Source organism: Pleuronectes platessa, chromosome 22 (genome assembly GCF_947347685.1).
Source record: "Pleuronectes platessa chromosome 22, fPlePla1.1, whole genome shotgun sequence".
In the NCBI taxonomy this organism is placed as follows: Eukaryota; Metazoa; Chordata; class Actinopteri; order Pleuronectiformes; family Pleuronectidae; genus Pleuronectes; species Pleuronectes platessa.
In genome coordinates, this window is record NC_070647.1 from 17,698,901 (window position 1) to 17,717,062 (window position 18,162).

General features: G+C 45.5%; 1 protein-coding gene across 1 annotated transcript in view; it reads right to left on the reverse strand.

Moving 5' to 3' along the window:
• The window catches only part of abcc9 (ATP-binding cassette, sub-family C (CFTR/MRP), member 9), a 28,732-nt gene extending 21,644 nt beyond the window's left edge, over positions 1 to 7,088 (reverse strand). Inside the window, exons 1-14 of the mRNA XM_053415244.1 lie at positions 6,907 to 7,088; positions 5,841 to 6,009; positions 4,761 to 4,902; positions 4,457 to 4,578; positions 4,206 to 4,372; positions 3,990 to 4,091; positions 3,680 to 3,820; positions 3,419 to 3,601; positions 1,623 to 1,787; positions 1,339 to 1,494; positions 1,125 to 1,259; positions 732 to 894; positions 593 to 633; positions 357 to 499 (exon numbers count right to left, since the gene is read on the reverse strand). Coding sequence (XP_053271219.1) covers positions 357 to 499; positions 593 to 633; positions 732 to 894; positions 1,125 to 1,259; positions 1,339 to 1,494; positions 1,623 to 1,787; positions 3,419 to 3,601; positions 3,680 to 3,820; positions 3,990 to 4,091; positions 4,206 to 4,372; positions 4,457 to 4,578; positions 4,761 to 4,902; positions 5,841 to 6,006 — 1,826 coding nt within the window. The 5' untranslated portion in view covers positions 6,007 to 6,009; positions 6,907 to 7,088. The remainder of the gene's footprint in view (positions 1 to 356; positions 500 to 592; positions 634 to 731; positions 895 to 1,124; positions 1,260 to 1,338; positions 1,495 to 1,622; positions 1,788 to 3,418; positions 3,602 to 3,679; positions 3,821 to 3,989; positions 4,092 to 4,205; positions 4,373 to 4,456; positions 4,579 to 4,760; positions 4,903 to 5,840; positions 6,010 to 6,906) is intronic.
• Positions 7,089 to 18,162: the final 11,074 nt, after the last annotated feature.

Consider the following 18,162-nt stretch of genomic DNA (forward strand, 5'->3'; position numbering starts at 1 on the left):
AATCTCTGAGGAGTTTAGAGTTTCTCTTCACTGCCGTCAAGTTTGTTCCATGTTCCTTTAATTAGATTTAGACTCTCATCCACTTTCCTTGTTTAGTCAGATCCATATTCTCTCTCTCCCTCTCTCCCACTCTCCCTCTCTTTCTCCCTCTATCCCTCTCTCTCTCTCCCTCTCTCTCGCTCTCTCCCTCTATCCCTCTCTCTCTCCCTCTACCCCTCTCTCTCTCTCTCTCTCTCTCTCCTTCAAAACAGCTTTACCATTAAGAGTTTTGCAATTTACAGTAAGAATCAATAGAAAAAAGACGTAGGAGCTTGTACAGAGGTTATTTTTAGACGTGCTCCTCCACCAGCACTCACCTGACCAGAGCCTTCACAGCGAACCGGACCACGGTGGAGAGCAGGAAGAGCGGAGTCACCAGGATGTGGAACAGCGCCAGGGCGGCGAAGGCCTCCGAAGGACCGGGAACGGTTTCATTCAGGAACCAATGAGTCGCAAACGTCTACAACAGGATTTAAATGTCTCTTATTGATATGGACAAGTTATATTGTGGTTTTAGAAAACAGAAAGTTAGATATGAGTAGAACTGTCCTACCGATAGAACAGCAGCGATGGGGATCGCAGCATTCATGAAAACTGCACACAGGGAGAAACGGTTTTTAATTTTACGTTCACATTTTACCAGTGAGGTAATAAATCAATGCTCCAGATGAACGTGACAGTTTCCATCTTACTGGACATGGACGTGTAGAAAGCGAAGGTCCTGAGGCTGGTGAGCTCTTTGCCTCTGGTCTCCTCCACGCTGTCAGAGAAGATGTTCTCCCAGGCGTAGAGCTTCAGCAGCTTTATACCCTTCAGGATCTCCGTGGTCTTCTTCAGACGATCGGTGGAGTGATCCTGAGAGAGATTCACACCAGGTCACTTTCCCCCTTTAACCACTGAAATCTAATCCAGTCATCTTTGAGTCTGAGTGACATCATGCTTGATATGTGACTTATTGATGCTTTCTTAAAACAACATGTTCACGAGGCAGAAGAAGGGTTTCCTGAAGTTACATGAGGTCACCGTAACCTTGACCTTTGACCACCAACCAGGAGAAATGATGTATATGTTGCTGTACTTCTTACTAGTGTGATCTTCTGCGTGTCGGCCAGCTTGGTGGCGATGAGGTATTGTATCGGAGCCAGCAGAACTATCACGGCCGCGCCCACCAGCGCGCTGCAGCCCAGGAAGTAGTAGAGCAGGATCACTCCCATCACGATCTGCAGCAGAGGGACCAGGAGATGAGTCTTCACACAAACATCCCCACCGTGCATCAGGAGGTTTAAAACGAACTCCCACCTGAACGGGCATGGCCCAAAGGTTCGGGCAGAGGAAGAGGAACCACATCAGCTGGTTGGTCTCGATGGCCACCAGGTTGTTGATCTGCCCGAGCGTCAACTCGCCCATGGACAAGTTGGACGTGGACAGACGCAGGATTTTGTTGTAAATCATCGCCTGATCAATCAGACAACAGGAGAATGTCTTTGATTTGAATCCCTGTGTTAAGAAAGAACACGTACATGTGCCTGCAGGGGGCGACACTACCCCCCCCCCCCCCCCCCCCCTGTTGATGTTCCACTCACCAGCAGGGCTCCGCGCAGGTTGATGCCCGTTTCTATGCTGACGTAGTACGAGGCCTGTAAGAAGGTCCTCTGCAGGATCAGAGCCAGGAAGAGAAGGACGGCCAGGACGGACGGGTTCTGCAGCAGCTTGGCGGAGGACATGAAGGGGACGCCGAAGTAGGTTTCCTACAAAACACACACAGAAGACACGATGAACACATGAATCCAATCAGTTCATCTGTGAGTCCGAGTGACCATTTGTCCCACATTTCAAAGGATTTCCTCACGTTGTCCCTGAGATGTTGTGTTCACAAGGCAAACAACTACTTTTGATGTGTTCCAGTTCCCTATATCCATATATGTATATAACAATATAACATGTATATGATAAAATACACACACACACACACACACAGACACACACACTGTGGCTGTGACGCTCAGCAGGGCCTCCCTCTGTTGTCATTGGACTCAGAGTGTGAAGCGAGTGGGAAACTTTTCCGTGTCACTCAGAAATGCAGCCGGGCTCTGCTCTGTCTCTCCGCTGCCCATTAGGTCCGCTTGACCAGACGTACGCAGCCGACAACAGCTCGCACTCAACATCATCTGGAGCCACGCCGGGCTGGGGGGGGTGGGGGGGGGGGGGGGGGAACTGGTCTCAAACCAGTGGAAGTTTAAGATCGGTTCTGCCAGCGTCTGTTCTGCTGCCAAATGGACCTGGTGTGTAAACATGTCTGTTCTCTCTCCGTCTCACTCTCCCTCTCTCTCTCTCTCTCTCTCTCTCCCTCTCTCTCTCCCTCTCTCTCTCTCTCTCCGTCTCTCTCTCCGTCTCTCTCTCTCTCCGTCTCACTCTCCCTCTCACTCTCCCTCTCTCTCTCTCTTTCCCTCTCTCTCTCTCTCTCCGTCTCTCTCTCCCTCTCTCTCTCCCTTTCTCTCTCTCCCTGTCTCTCTCTCTCTCTCTCTCTCCCTCTCTCTCTCTCTCCGTCTCTCTCTCCCCCTCTCTCTCTCTCTCTCTCTCTCTCCCTCTCTATTAGAGGACCAATGAGTGATAACTCAAATGTTGCTCCAGCTGCTGATACTTTATGATTTATGATCCTGAAGAGTCGGTTTTGAACTTTGATGTTGAGCAAATCAAAGCTGATGAATTGAGTCCATTTACAAAACGTGTAGTTATTTATAAAACACACGTTTAACTTGCTGGACTCACACGTGTGTGTGTTAATGCTCGACTGTGGGCGTGTCCGACGCCTGTGTGTGTCCTGTGTGCGTGATGTCAACACCCAGCGCATTACGACATCGCAGGCATAATAGCACGTCAGATACACACACATATACACACACACACACACACACACACACACACACACACACACTCACTCACTCAGACACACACACACAGGTGTTGACATGATGATTGTGACCAACGCCTCTGTAACATCACACCGGGAGTGAGTCATTGATTGGCTGGCTCCTGACATCATCACTAACAGGCAGAAAACAAATCTGTGTGTGTCTGTGTGTGTTTGTGTGTGTGTGTGTGTGTCAGATGACGTTTTACTAATTTGCAGTTAAACTATAATAAAATGATCGAATGTAAACACTGTGGATCTTGAGCCTCATCAGTTGAGCATAAAGGGGATGAATGAATATTATCTGCACGTCTCCCTTGATTGGTCCAGACGCCGTCTACAAACCAATCAGAGTCGAGTATAAGTAAACTCCGCCCTTCTAGGTAATGATGACAGGATGTACGCATGTCAGACTAAATTCTTTGCTCTGGTTTATCTGGTTCAGACTTTCAGCTGAGACCCACCCACCGTCATCTGTGAGGTGGTGTTGTCGACCTCCATGTTCCTCACGATGCCGGCGATGCAGAGCGGCCCGGCGAAGCCCAGCAGGTCGGCCAGGTAGCGGAAGGTGCTGCTGAGCAGGATGGGACGCCCGAACGCTCGGTACACGGAGCGCCAGATGGACGGGGATCGACTCGGGTCCTCCGCTGTCTGCGTGGAGAGAGAGAGAGAGAAGCTGAAAGCCTGGAGCTGGAGCTGGAGATCAGGTGATCGTCTCCATCTGCTCACCTTCTGGTCCTCGTAGGCGTCTTTGAGCCGGAGGTAGTTGGTGAGCGCCCTCATGGCGATGGGCAGCTTGCCGATCTTCCTCAGCTCTATCGGCCTTTTGTGGGCTCCCATGATGAGAGGGTTCATCCACCAGTAGGTCGCCTAGAAATGTGTCAAGAATTCGGATCATTGTTTTGGCTCAGTAACAAGGAATCGCTGTAAAAACAGTAGTCACAGCCAAAGTTCTTTATGAGACATTAACATGAGGTTTGTCTGTTGAAAAAATCTCTGTTGACCCAGGACGTTAAAAACCTCAAACTTTGCACATTACCTTGGAGAGCAAGTTGACAAACGGCTGCAGGAATCGAACGCCCAGATCCTGCAGATCTTCTGGTGGCTTCACCTTCTGAGGATTGGCGAAGAACACGTATTTCTACAGCGAGACACACGAGGAGACATGAGAATCATCCATCAGATTAACAGCACTGCCGTTATTCCTCCTGCTGCACTCGACACATCTGAGTTTATTCAGGGTTCACTGACTCACCCTGATTCTGATGACGTTGACCTCCACGCCCATCAGGAGTCCGTACAGGATCACCAACAGGGCCGTGATGCAGAACCTCAGGTGCCGTGGTCCCACGTTGTACTCTGCATACTTCCACAGCTTGATGGACTTGGTGACGAACGCCAGCACCCAGTAAATGAAGAGAACTGTCCGGGGGGGGGAAAACACACGTTTAACAATGTGACGTTGCATGTTGCAATACACCTGAGATAAAGTGATTAAACACTCACAAAGCAACAGTTTGGGAAAGTTGGACGTCTCTATGTTGTGGTAATAAACCACTGACGTCGTGGTCGCTACAAAACCCATGAAGGCAGGCAGGTACAGATGCAGGTTGTTGGTTTCCATCGTCCTGCAGACAAAACAAAAACCAGAGACCGTGTGAACAAGAAACATAACAAGACAAGTCAACACATTAGAGGAACTCAGGGAATAACAGGTGAAAACACTTCTAATAATAACTTTAAATAACATCATGCTGTGTAAATACAACATGTATCCTTGGGGGGGGGGGGGGGGGGGGGGGGGTCTCACTTGCAGGAGACGATTCCTTCTGCGAACTCGCACACTTGGACGAACAGCAGCGAGAAGGTGAGGATCCATCTCATGTTGTGTCCGGGGAAATGAAGCCACGTGTTGTGATGGATCTGGACCTTCGAGCTTTGACTTCCCCAACCTGACAAACAGACCATAATGTTTCTGGCTGTCACCGGCACGGAGACACACAATCAGTCTCTTCAAAATAAAACAGCCATGACGGATTAAGAAGGAAGTATTTCACTTAGAGATCGCTGGATAGATCTCTGAACTCACTAATCCAAACTTAACTGCTCCTCAAAGCTGCTTAATGTTCACACTGGAACTGTGTGTGTGTGAGTGTGTGTGTGTGTGTGTGTGTGTGTGTGTGTGTGTGTGTGTGTGTGTGTGTGTGTGTGTGTGTGTGTGTGTGTGTGTGTGTGTGTGTGTGTGTGTGTGTGTGTGTGTGTGTGTGTGTGTGTGTGTGTGTGTGTCAGTAACACATCTGCTTCACTCACCAGTCGACAGGAAGTCACATGATTTCAGCTGTTTTTTGTGGTTTAAATGCATTTTATTGAATCTGAATCCATTGGAATCCCTTATGTTGTGAATATTGTTAACTAACTCACATAGAGAAACAGCAGAACTATTATCCATCCATCTTCTACTCTCATCATACAGGACTGCAGTCTATCCCAGCATGCACTGGGGCAGCCTGGGCTGTGGTGACTGAGCCAGAACACAAACAAACAGAAAACCAAGTGCACTACTCCAGATATGTGATAATCAATTGTATTAAAAAATTCATGAGTAAAGATCCTGAACTCTGCATTAGTCTGAGACTCTCCAGCAGAGAAGGTGAGGCTTTAAGAGGCTTAAGCAGGAAACACTAAACATCTGTCAGAACAGACGCACAACACAGACTGAATCATGAGAGACACACAAACTTTGTTCTGTTCCATAACACACTGATCCACCTACAGCAGCTGGTCAGAACAACTACCTGATCCCAGGTTCCCAATTATTAACTTCTGCTCTAAACCTCGACACCAAGAAGCAAACTGAAAATGTTTGTGCATGTTTGATGCTCTTACTCACCGATGAAGAGGATGGGGAAGGTGATGAAGAGCAGGAACACATGAGGAACCAGGTTGAGAGCGTCCACGAAGCAGCCATTGTTCCACACACCCCTTCTCACGCTGTAGGCATCGACGGTGGCGTTGTTGCCGCAAAACGACAAGCCCTCGTACTCCGGCCGCTCCATGACCTCCAGGGAAAACACAGATTCATTCACGATTATCCTCAGAAGTCAGAAGACCTGGACGTGAATGCAGTTTGTCATCAAACAGCTCGGTCGCTGCCGGATCTTGGACTCGACCTTTGACTCGACCTTTGGAGAACGGATCCCGTCACATTCAAGTTCACACACTCACACACACGAGATGAGCTGAACGTCAGAAGGCCTCGTTCAAACTCCTCAAGGGAGAAGCTTCAAACAACAACATCATGATCTGAAGATATTAATCTTTTGTTGTTTCAATATCTTCAATTTGTTGCCTTGCTCAAAAGTTTTTCCGACATTGTACAGTTAAGTAGACTATTATCATTTTTTTTACCAGTCAACATTGAGGCTTCATAATAAAACCAAAAACAAACACGGCAAATGGAACAGCTACGTGTGTCGGACATCTTTGTTTGGGTCATGAGACGCCTTCGCTAGCTTCGTTCCAACACAGTTTATCAGGTTATAGATATTTCTGATGACGTTAAAATTGTTTTACTCCAACATGAAATCTTGGGAACATTGAAATATAAATTCCAGAAATGAAGCAGACGACAAATGTTGTTCTCCTCAACGAGAAAATTACAAAAACAATATTACTTTTTACTTCCGGTCAAAGACATTGATTTCTATAAAACGTTATGCTTTAACAAAAATGTGGATAATTTAATTTGGTTTAAAACTGGTGTAGACATTGATTTGCTTCTACCACAAAAATTTAAATGAAAGAAGATAAATGCTCTTTAAGCTTTTACTGAAAAAACAACTGCCAAAATCTAAACATGTTAAAACCAGTGGCTCACACAGACGTTAAACTCATTCACATACAAGTTAAACTGAGTTGTTAAGTCAAATTTAAATTGACAACATGAAGTTTCTCACCTCAGACAAAAGTAATAATCCTCAGTGACTCATTCCTTGAAAACGTTTTTTCTTCAAAAAACAGAGAGAAGGAGGAAGAGGAGTAAAGAAAGAATTTGACAGGGAGAAGAAGTGAGCAGAGAAAAGTGAATTATTTTTAGCCTCGTAACAGAATCAGCTGCTCTGCATTCTGCTGCCACCTCAGGTCAAACTGCAGGGAACCAGACAGCAGGCTTCCACTGAGCTCTTCACAATAAAACAACCACGCAGAGTTTTACTCTCTTCATTGAGCGGAGGTCACGATGAAGAGTGGAAACAAAAACTTCTGTTTAGAGACGAATAAACCCAGTTCAATTAAAGTGCTCTTCTAAAATTAAACTCTCCAAATAAATGGTATGAACGAGCATTTATATCATCACATATCAATTGACGGACATTATGAGGTTGTTAATTAATTTAATGTGAATGTTTACACGTCAGAAAATGAAGTGAAAAATCGGCAGTACTTTAAAAAACACGTCAGTTAATATTTCATCAGTCAATCAAAATACCAGTATTCTGTCTACCCTGTACCTTTAACTGCACTATGTTGCTTGTGTACTTACATGTTGTGTTACTTATTATTTTGAACCCAATCCCCCTTTGCCTGCTTTCTATCGTTTGTTCACATGATTACGTTTTCTCCCTCATCGTGAAAAAAAAAAGTACTTTATTTTGAAAGTAATAAAGTTATTTATTCCGGTAAAAGCTTGTGAAACTTTATCCAACACTCTTCTCATATTTCCAAACTTGTACCAGTGTGGAGGAGGAGGAGGAAGAGGAGGAGGAGGAGGAGGTTTATTATGGACTCCTTCACCAACTGACATGTCACCGACACACAAGTCACCTCATCTGGACAAAGCTCTGACGTCATGACCCCCCCCCCCCCCCGACCTAATCACTTTCAAGATTTTTCAACTTTTGAAGATTGAATATTTTTTTAAAGCTAAACACAACAAAAAGGTATTAAATAATTCAGATGGTCAATATTTAACAAGTCATGACTCAGGATTGAGGCTTTTAAATATTTAAAGAGACTGTTATATTTATAACACTATTTAAATATTAATGCTTATTAAACAATGCTTGTTTTTGAAAATAACAGTTTCACACATGTATTAATATTTAAACAGATTTACAGTCAATCTGGAGCAGATTTCATTCACGAACCTTAAAACCATCACAGAGGATGAAGATGTGTCACGTGAACGCGCTTTGTTAAAAACATGGTTATCTGACACGAGCACGTTCCTGCACAGCTGCATGTGTTGTCATTGTTATATGATGCAAGTCATAAATATTAATACGGAATCAATGAAGCAATAATAAACCGATCTGGTTTTTTTCACATATCGAGGAGCTACAGTGTGATTGTCATCTTGTCTTATGGTAAACCAAACTCCATTACAAAACACGAATATTAAAGGTTTTTAGATGTGTAGACAAATTTAAACACTCGTGTCACGTCTCTTAATGTATTTCATTGAATTGGCGAGACACCACTGTTGTATTCGGTATAGACAAGTAGAACGTAAAAGGTTATAATCCAGTTTAACTTTCAACTGTTTTAACTATACCGCCTACATTTCGATCAGCTTCATTCCACCACAGGCGACCGCATCCTTGGTTAACCGCGACATACAGCAACGTCAATCAAGCTCGTGTTTTGATCAAAATCTACGTGCACGGTGGGTTTAGTTAGTGCCGAAGTGTTGATTTATCTTTTGTTGATTCTTATTTAACATTAAGTCGCGTTTTGAATGATGAAAACTTTTACTGAGAGTCAAAAGTCTTTGAATGCTGAGTTTGTTAATAGGAGTCTGGTTCGGGCTCCAAGTCTTTCGCATGGAGGGCACCGAACTGAAAACGTCGCCGAGATGCGGTCGCCTGGTTGAGGAGAGAGAGAAAGGGGGGGGGGGGGGGAGAAGGAGAAGCCTTACCCGGCCTGTGGTGCACGGTGCTCGGCTCGTCCTCCGGTCAAACGTCCGCTGATCGACCCTTTTCTCCGGTACAGGTTTCTTCTGAAGAACCGGGGACAGGAGAAACCGAGAAGTGTCCTCACGTCAGATGTGGTGATATGGCGCTGCAGCTACACGCACACACACACACGCACGCACACGCACGGATCTGGAGGCTGTATCCAGACACATTTCTCTTCATGCATGAAAACATCAAGAGGAGAATGTAGGTCAATTTAAAGCCGAATAAGCAGAACTGAGCTTTTATTTTCTAAATGTGCAGCTAGACTCGTTCAACTGCAGCAGGAACTGTGTGAGGAGCATTTTCAATATAAATCAATGAAATATCATCTGGGGATCTGAACTGGAGAAGAGTCACAGGCTGAACATCCAAGATCCTGCAAAATGACCTCAATGCATTTTAATATCAAATGTGACATTTCCAGGTCTCTGTCCAGATCTCTCAAATGATTGAGACGATTTGAACAGGTGCAGCTTAGAAATATGATATATATGACAAATTGTTTCTATTAAAACCCCTTCGAACCTGAGCTGCATTTTATTGTGAAGCACATTTGATTTGTTTACAGCAGCAAACAGGAAGGGGGCGCTGTTCATTCAAAAACTCTCAAAATGAGTTTCAGCAGCAGGAGATTGAAAATCTACCAAAAAAATCACATTCTGGAGGTTTTAAGAATATTAATATCAAGAATATTAATAGTAAGATTCTTAATATTAAGATTCTTAATTCTTAGTGTTATTTAATTCTCGTATCTACGTTATATTACCTGTGTAGTGAGTCTGAAATAAAAATATATTATAATATATATATTATTATACTATATATAATATATATAGTTACGGTACAATGAGCTTTATATATGTGTTAATATCTTCACAACCACAACACGTCACCATGTGGCTACAGACGCCTGCAGCAGACAAACCGGTAAGAGGAGGCGTCTCGTGTTTGAGAAGCTGCCTAATGAAGAAGAAGAACCCTGGGAAGAACTTGACCTTTGACCCTTAGCACATACACACACACAAACACACGACCATCATCTGAGGGAATCATGATGGAGATGAATTCATCTTGTGAACTATATTGACCTGGTCACATTAAATAGAACGTTAAACATGACGTAGATGTGAGATGAGAGGGTTGGAACTTCTGTGACCATTGATGCTCTTTTTGTTTGCGTGTTTGTGTGTTGTCCTGCATCCATGAGATGTGTGTGTGTGTGTGTGTGTGTGTGTGTGTGTGTGTGTGTGTGTGTGTGTGTGTGTGTGTGTGTGTGTGTGTGTGTGTCTTTTGTCCTCCACAGCGTGAGAAAGCTCTCTCCTGAGGTTAGTGTTTGACCGACATGCCGCCCCAGAACAGGAAGTGGGGAGCGTTCCCCTCTTTCCAGGACAAACACACACACACACACACACATAAACACACACACACACACACACACACACACACACACACGCACACACGCGTCCTGGATTCGTCACGGGAAGTCGATCGAGCCCATCACACTGGGAAGATTTTATGTAAATCGAATGATAGTTGTAAAAAAAGATGACTTCCTGTTGCCAGTAGGTGGCGCCATCATTACTATTACGTTCAGGCTAATAGATCTGTTCAAGTAGCTGCTCGGATGTAGCGTGAGCAATTTTGTGTCAATTGGACAATGTTACAACAACTTAATTTTCACACTGATCAGTAGGTCATTAAAGTCAAAATGGCGGGCTCCCTGTTTTTTGATAGCATATCTATCCAAGAGACTTATTTGTTTGTAATGAAGGTCAACAAATAAGTTTCTGTCTTTACAAAGTGAGAACTAAACACGTGTGACAGAGGAAGGTCAGTGTTTGATTGACAGCTGATCTCTGTGCGGAGCATAAACGGCACAACAACGAACTTTGATCAACAAACATGGAGACAAAAGAAGTTAAAGAATCTAAATCACTGCTTTTAATGACTTGAGTCTATTTGAGTTTACAGAACTCTATGGATCCAGAACCAAGAACCCCAACTCCAGCATAGAGAGGCTGAGTGAATGTGGTCTGGACTCTGTGGAGGAGGGTCATGGTGTCAGAGATGCTGTAGAAGGACAGAACACCTGCACTGTGATCCAGGTACACTCCTACTCTGGAGGACACACAACCTGACACTCGAGTCCTGATCCTGTTGTTATGAAAGTTATAACTGTTTCCATAACAATGTAATGACCAAGATTTATCATTCGAGTTTATGAACTTTGACGCTACGCCATTAATATGGCGTTTGACGAAAAGTCACAGTAATCTTATGTCTTCCTTATCAATGTCTTGAGACCCATTTGATACAGTTTGACATGGCTGAGATCAATGGATGAGGAGGAATACATCCAAGTGTAAGACAAGCAAAAACTGAATAATTACTTTTGGGGTTTTTAATTTCCTGCAAACTTTATTAAGAATTTGAGCGTCTAGGCCTGAAAAAGCCCAATAGGGCAGCGTCGGTGCTCGGGCCCTAAGCATTTCCCTCAAAAAGTCTCCACACTCACTTTGTGACTGGTCCTCACAAAGATAGAAGATCAACGAACACACACACAGATGAGCCATTAGTCTCTACTGCCCTCCTCTGGACACTGGCTGACACTGACGTCAAACTGTTTCTTCAGCTGCTGCTGCGTCACAATAAATCAAACTTTTAAAAATAAACTTTGAGAAAGTAAATTTCTCTTCATCGTGTGAAGTCTTCATCATCATCATCATCCTCAGAGCCTGAGTTTCCTGGGACACCTGAAGGTCAATGTGACGTTGAGGTTCGTCATGAATTCATAGAAGGCATCAAGGTGACGGAGAAGATATTAAATGTGAAGAGACTAAGTTAATTATCTCCACCAATGGGGTCATGTTATAAAATGTACTTATCTTAAATGTTCACTTATTTGTTACTATCTTATATATATATTTAAATCTCTTCTTATTCTACATATTTCAATTCATATGTTTAGTTAGTAGTTTGATTTGAATCTTTTGAGGCACATTGAGTCAGTGCGTGTCAGATGGAACATGTTCTTTAAACTGGACTTTTAAAGTTCACATTCTATAGAACAAATTTCCATTTATTTCCATGTGCGGCTAGTTTTCACTCTTATGTGGCCAGTTCGCCTGATGTGCACTTCAACCACCAGGGGGCACTACACACCTCTAGTTAGTTGGGTGGAAAAGCAGCAGAACAGACAGAGAACAGACAGAGAACAGACCTCAGGTGAAGTTAGTGACACGATGGAGCTGCAGTGGAAGAGAACACAGTTATTTACTGATCTTAAACTCACAGAGAACAGAACCTGACTCCTCCTCCTCCTCCTCCTCCTTTATCTTCCTCTTCATCTTCATCTTCATCTCCTCCTCCTCCTCCTCCTCCTGCATCTTCCTCTTCATCTTCATCTCCTCCTCCTCCTCCTCCTCCTTCATCTTCCTCTTCATCCTCCTCCTCCTCCTCCTCCTCCTCCTCCTTCATCTTCCTCTTCATCTTCGTCTTCGTCTTGATCTTCTGCATCTTCTTCTTCTTCTTCTTCTTCTTCTTCTTCTTCTTCTTCTTCTTCTAATCCTCCTACTCCTCCTCCTCCTCCTCCTCCTCCTCCTCCTCCTTCATCATCTTCTTCTTCTCCTCCTCTTCCTCCTCCTCCTTCTGCAGGTGTCACTCTCATGATGGACTTCGCACATGTTACAATAAAGTAAAATGTCTTTATGACACTTTAATGTTTCTTTAAACTATATCGTCACATTTGTGGCCAAAGAAGTTTTAAAACACTGTTGTTGTATTTGATTGACAGCTGTCACTCACACAAACAACTCACAGAAGAAAACTTGTAGTTTGTGTTAAACTAAGAAGGAAACAAACATCATGAGGTGTGTTGTGTTTCTGTGGACTCAGTGTGTTGACCCTACACAACACACTGGTAAAATCCACAGCTACTGACACAACATATGTACAGTTTTTTTATTTCTGTGGGAAACTGAGCTGATCGAGCTTCTCATTTTTCATCCTCGGGCAAAATAGGATCAGACAGGAGGTTCTGCGTTCACACGTCTCGTGGTGTCCAGGTCAGAATCCACCAAGGACGGAGCAGGTGGAGCAGCCATTTCAGATTTGTATTCGTATAAAAACTTTATTTACAGATGCGTCCTTGCACCTCGAGAAACTAAAGGCTCCAACGGGTGAATCCTTCCCAGGCCCGACACATCCCAGGATGCATTGCTCGTCAGTGACAAACCATGTTTCCAGGAGTTAATGGTCGACGGCAAGCGATGAGACGTCCGATGGTTGAGTATGAAGCTCTAACTCAACCCAACATCTAACGGTACACATGTTGAAATAAAGATCTGGTGCCGGGACACGGAGATTCTGTCCGAGGAACCTTTCACACCTGGTATATTTATGTTCAGACCAAACTGAAAAGTCTGAAGCTCAGAACCAAACGAGGTCGGTAAGAAAACTCAATAAACACAACGTTCTGTACACAAGGAAGGATCGTGTGGTGTTCATGGATCTGGATGAAAGATATGAGCCGGAACAGCCACAGTCTCTTTTTATAATGAAACTCGCTTTCTTGCATTAAACATGTGCTCGTTTAAAAAAACACCTCCAGCTCCAAACCGCAGCCGTCAGCAGCTCCACTGAGCTCACATCACCTCCAGCCTTCACACTCTGATGGAGGTCCGACCCGGAGACGGCTCCTCCACTCGGTTATTAAATAAGTTGCCCATTATTTTAATGCTTCAGTCAAGTCTCCGGGTTCAGAAGACGCCACGTGGCCTTTATCAGCATAAATTATTCAGGGCGTCCCGTGACAGGTGGAGCTGAGGGACAACAAATACCAACGGGTCCGTCATCCATCTTGTTAAACACGAACAAATCAGCCTTTGTTTGCAAGTGGCAGAAGGAACCTGGGGCCAGATGTTTCACATCCTCTGGTTCAGGGTGGGTGGAGGCACAGGTGGAGGACTAACATGAAAACTACACGAGGAGCATCGACTGGAGGCTGCAGAGACAATCACACACTCACATACAAGCACTGTACAAGCCCTAACAGAGGCTGTATACAGGCCTTCAGCACACACACACACACACACACACACACACACACACACACACACACACACACACACACACACACACACACCAGTTGTCCAGGCAGTAATCAGAGTGCAGTGTGTTTTCCTCAGTGGTGTAATTCATCAAAGTGACGGGTGCCAATGAGTCTCAGTCAGCCAGACAGCCTCAGCTAATCAATCATCAATCTACCTGCTCGCTCTTTGTCTGCAGCCCTCTGCATTTTCAACACACACACACACACACACACACACACACAGTCTGCTCGCATGGTCACATTATGTCGTGCCTGTCGAGGTGTGGGTCGGTGCGTGGAGCAAGGCACTAACACGACCCAGGTTAGAGGTTCACCCTCCTGATGAGGGCGTCTTCAGTGAGTAAGTCCTCAAGCAGCAGAGACATGAGACTGAAGGAGGAATTCAGCAGTTTGAGAAGTGTGTGTGTGTAACTCCAGAGAATTGGGTGCGGACTCTCTGAGGAGTTTTTCTTTCGACGCAGCAGGAGATTCTCCGACTCGATCACAACAACTCAGAAATCTCCGGAGCAGCGACCACGTGTTTTTGTTTACAACTCTTATCACCATGAACAAACTTGACATCTTTGTTGGTCTTTAAGTTTGCTGCAGATATTTAAATTCCTTATAGAGCAGTGGTTCTTAACCTTATTGGAAGTACTGAACCCTGCAAGCTTCATCAGTGCATTCACTGACAGACAGTCAACACAGTCAGACACACAGTCCAGAGTGTCTAGACAGACAGACAGACAGAAAGTCCAGACACACAGTCCAGACAGACAGACAGACAGACAGTCTACACAGACAGACAGTCAGACCGTCTAGACGGACAGACAGTCCAGACAGACAGTCCAGACAGTCTAGACAGACAGACAGACAGAAAGTCCAGACACACAGTCCAGACAGACAGACAGACAGACAGTCTACACAGACAGACAGTCAGACCGTCTAGACGGACAGACAGTCCAGACAGACAGACCGTCTAGACAGACAGACGGTCAGACCGTCTAGACAGACAGTCCAGACAGTCTAGACAGACAGACTGTCTAGACAGACAGTCCAGACAGACAGACAGACAGACAGTCTACACAGACAGACAGTCAGACCGTCTAGACAGACAGACCGTCTAGACAGACAGTCTAGACAGTCTAGCCAGGTAGACTGTCTAGACAGACAGTCCAGACAGACAGTCCAGACAGACAGACAGACAGACAGTCTACACAGACAGACAGTCAGACCGCCTAGACAGACAGACCGTCTAGACGGACAGACAGTCCACACAGACAGACAGTCTAGACAGTCAGACCGTCTAGACAGACAGTCTAGACAGTCTAGACAGGTAGACAGTCTAGACAGACAGTCCAGACAGACAGTCCAGACAGTCCAGACAGTCCAGACAGACAGACCGTCTAGACAGACAGACAGTCAGACCGTCTAGACAGACAGACAGTCAGACCGTCTAGACAGACAGTCTAGACAGTCTAGCCAGGTAGACTGTCTAGACAGACAGACAGTCTACCTGGCTAGACTGTCTGTCTGGACTGTCTAGACAGACAGTCCAGACAGACAGTCCAGACAGACAGACAGACAGACAGTCTACACAGACAGACAGTCAGACCGCCTAGACAGACAGACCGTCTAGACGGACAGACAGTCCACACAGACAGACAGTCTAGACAGTCAGACCGTCTAGACAGACAGACCGTCTAGACGGACAGACAGTCCAGACAGACAGTCTAGACAGTCAGACCGTCTAGACAGACAGACCGTCTAGACAGACAGACCGTCTAGACAGACAGACCGTCTAGACAGACAGACAGTCTAGACAGACAGACCGTCTAGACAGACAGACCGTCTAGACAGACAGACTAGACAGTCTAGACAGGTAGACAGTCTAGATAGACAGTCTAGACAGACATTCGAGACCGTCTAGACAGACAGACCGTCTAGACAGACAGACCGTCTAGACAGACAGACAGACAGTCAGACCGTCCAGACAGAGAGTCCAGACAGAGAGTCCAGACAGACAGACAGTCTAGACAGACAGTCTAGGCAGAAAGACAGACCGTCTAGACAGACAGTCTAGACATACAGTCTAGACAGACAGACAGTCAGACCGTCTAGACAGACAGACTGTCTAGACAGAGAGTCTAGACAGACAGACTAGACAGTCAGACCGGCTAGACAGACAGTCTAGACAGTCTAGACAGGTAGACAGTCTAGACAGACAGTCCAGACAGACTGTCTAGACAGAGAGTCCAGACTGTCTAGACAGACAGACCGTCTAGACAGACGGACAGTCAGACGTCTAGACAGACAGACAGTCAGTCTAGACAGACAGACAGTCAGTCTAGACAGACATTCCAGACCGTCTAGACAGACAGTCCAGACTGTCTAGACAGTTTTGGACTGTCAGACTGTTTGGACTGTCTGTCTAGATTGTCTGCCTGTCTAGCCGGTCTGACTGTCTGTCTAGACTGTCTGTCTGGACTGTCTGTCTGTCTAGACTGTCTGGACTGTCTGTCTGGACTGTCTGTCTAGACTGTCTGTCTAGACTGTCTACCTGTCTAGACTGTCTAGACTGTCTGTCTAGACTGTATGTCTAGACTGTCTGTCTAGACGTTCTGTCTGTCTGTCTAGACTGTCTGTCTGGACTGTCTGTCTGTCTAGACTGTCTAGACTGTCTGTCTAGACGGTCTGACTGTCCGTCTGTCTAGACGGTCTGTCTGTCTGGACTGTCTGTCCGTCTAGACTGTCTGGACTGTCTGTCTGGACTGTCTGTCTAGACGGTCTGTCTAGACAGTCTGTCTGTCTAGACGGTCTGTCTGGACTGTCTGTCTAGACGGTCTGTCTAGACAGTCTGTCTGTCTAGACGGTCTGACTGTCTGTCTGTCTAGACTGTCTGCCTAGACTGTCTGTCTAGACGTTCTGTCTGTCTGTCTAGACTGTCTGTCTAGACGGTCTGACTGTCCGTCTGTCTAGACGGTCTGTCTAGACTGTCTAGACTGTCTGTCTAGACGGTCTGACTGTCCGTCTGTCTAGACGGTCTGTCTGTCTGGACTGTCTGTCTGTCTAGACTGTCTAGACTGTCTGTCTAGACGGTCTGACTGTCCGTCTGTCTAGACGGTCTGTCTGTCTGGACTGTCTGTCCGTCTAGACTGTCTGGACTGTCTGTCTGGACTGTCTGTCTGTCTAGACTGTCTGTCTGGACTGTCTGTCTAGACGGTCTGTCTAGACAGTCTGTCTGTCTAGACGGTCTGACTGTCTGTCTGTCTAGACTGTCTGCCTAGACTGTCTGTCTAGACGTTCTGTCTGTCTGTCTGTCTAGACTGTCTGTCTAGACTGTCTGTCTAGACGGTCTGACTGTCCGTCTGTCTAGACGGTCTGTCTGTCTGGACTGTCTGTACGTCTAGACTGTCTGGACTGTCTGTCTGGACTGTCTGTCTGTCTAGACGGTCAGTCTAGACTGTCTGTCTAGACTGTCTGGACTGTCTGTCTGGACTCTCTGTCTGGACTGTCTGTCTAGACTGTATGTCTGTCTAGACTGTCTGTTTAGACTGTCTGGACTGTCTGTCTGGACTGTCTGTCTGGACTATCTATCTAGACTGTCTGTCTGTCAAGTCTGTCTGTCTCTCTAGACTATGTGGACTGTATGTCTGCACTGTTTGTCTAGACCGTCTTCACCAATGTTGTGTGGTTTAGCCTGCTTTGCGATCAGCTACGCAACTTTGTCTGATGCTGTGAGGATCGGGGTTGTCGATGGGTACAAAGCCGAGAACATGCAGAGTAGCCTTTTCACCAAATCTGGCTCTCTTCACGTTGAATTCAGCGAACAATCTGTTCTTGTATTTCCCATCTATGCAGCTCTAGGAAGTGTTCCTTTAGTTTTGCCGGTGCTAGACTAGAATTGCTCAACTTGGCATTGCAAATCATGCATTGAGGACTCTGACTCCCATCACGTTCCTTTATACACGAGAATCCATATTGAAAGATTAAAAGAAAATCACAAATGACGTCAAATCACAGCAGCCAGCCGCACAGATATCAAAGCTAAGCAATGTGGCGTGATCAGCTGCAGCCAATGATGGCCAAGCGGAGCGTGACGTCACGAATAATACGGGTGGGCTGAATTTATTTTTTGTGACAAATTTTTACTAAGCAACTAAATATTT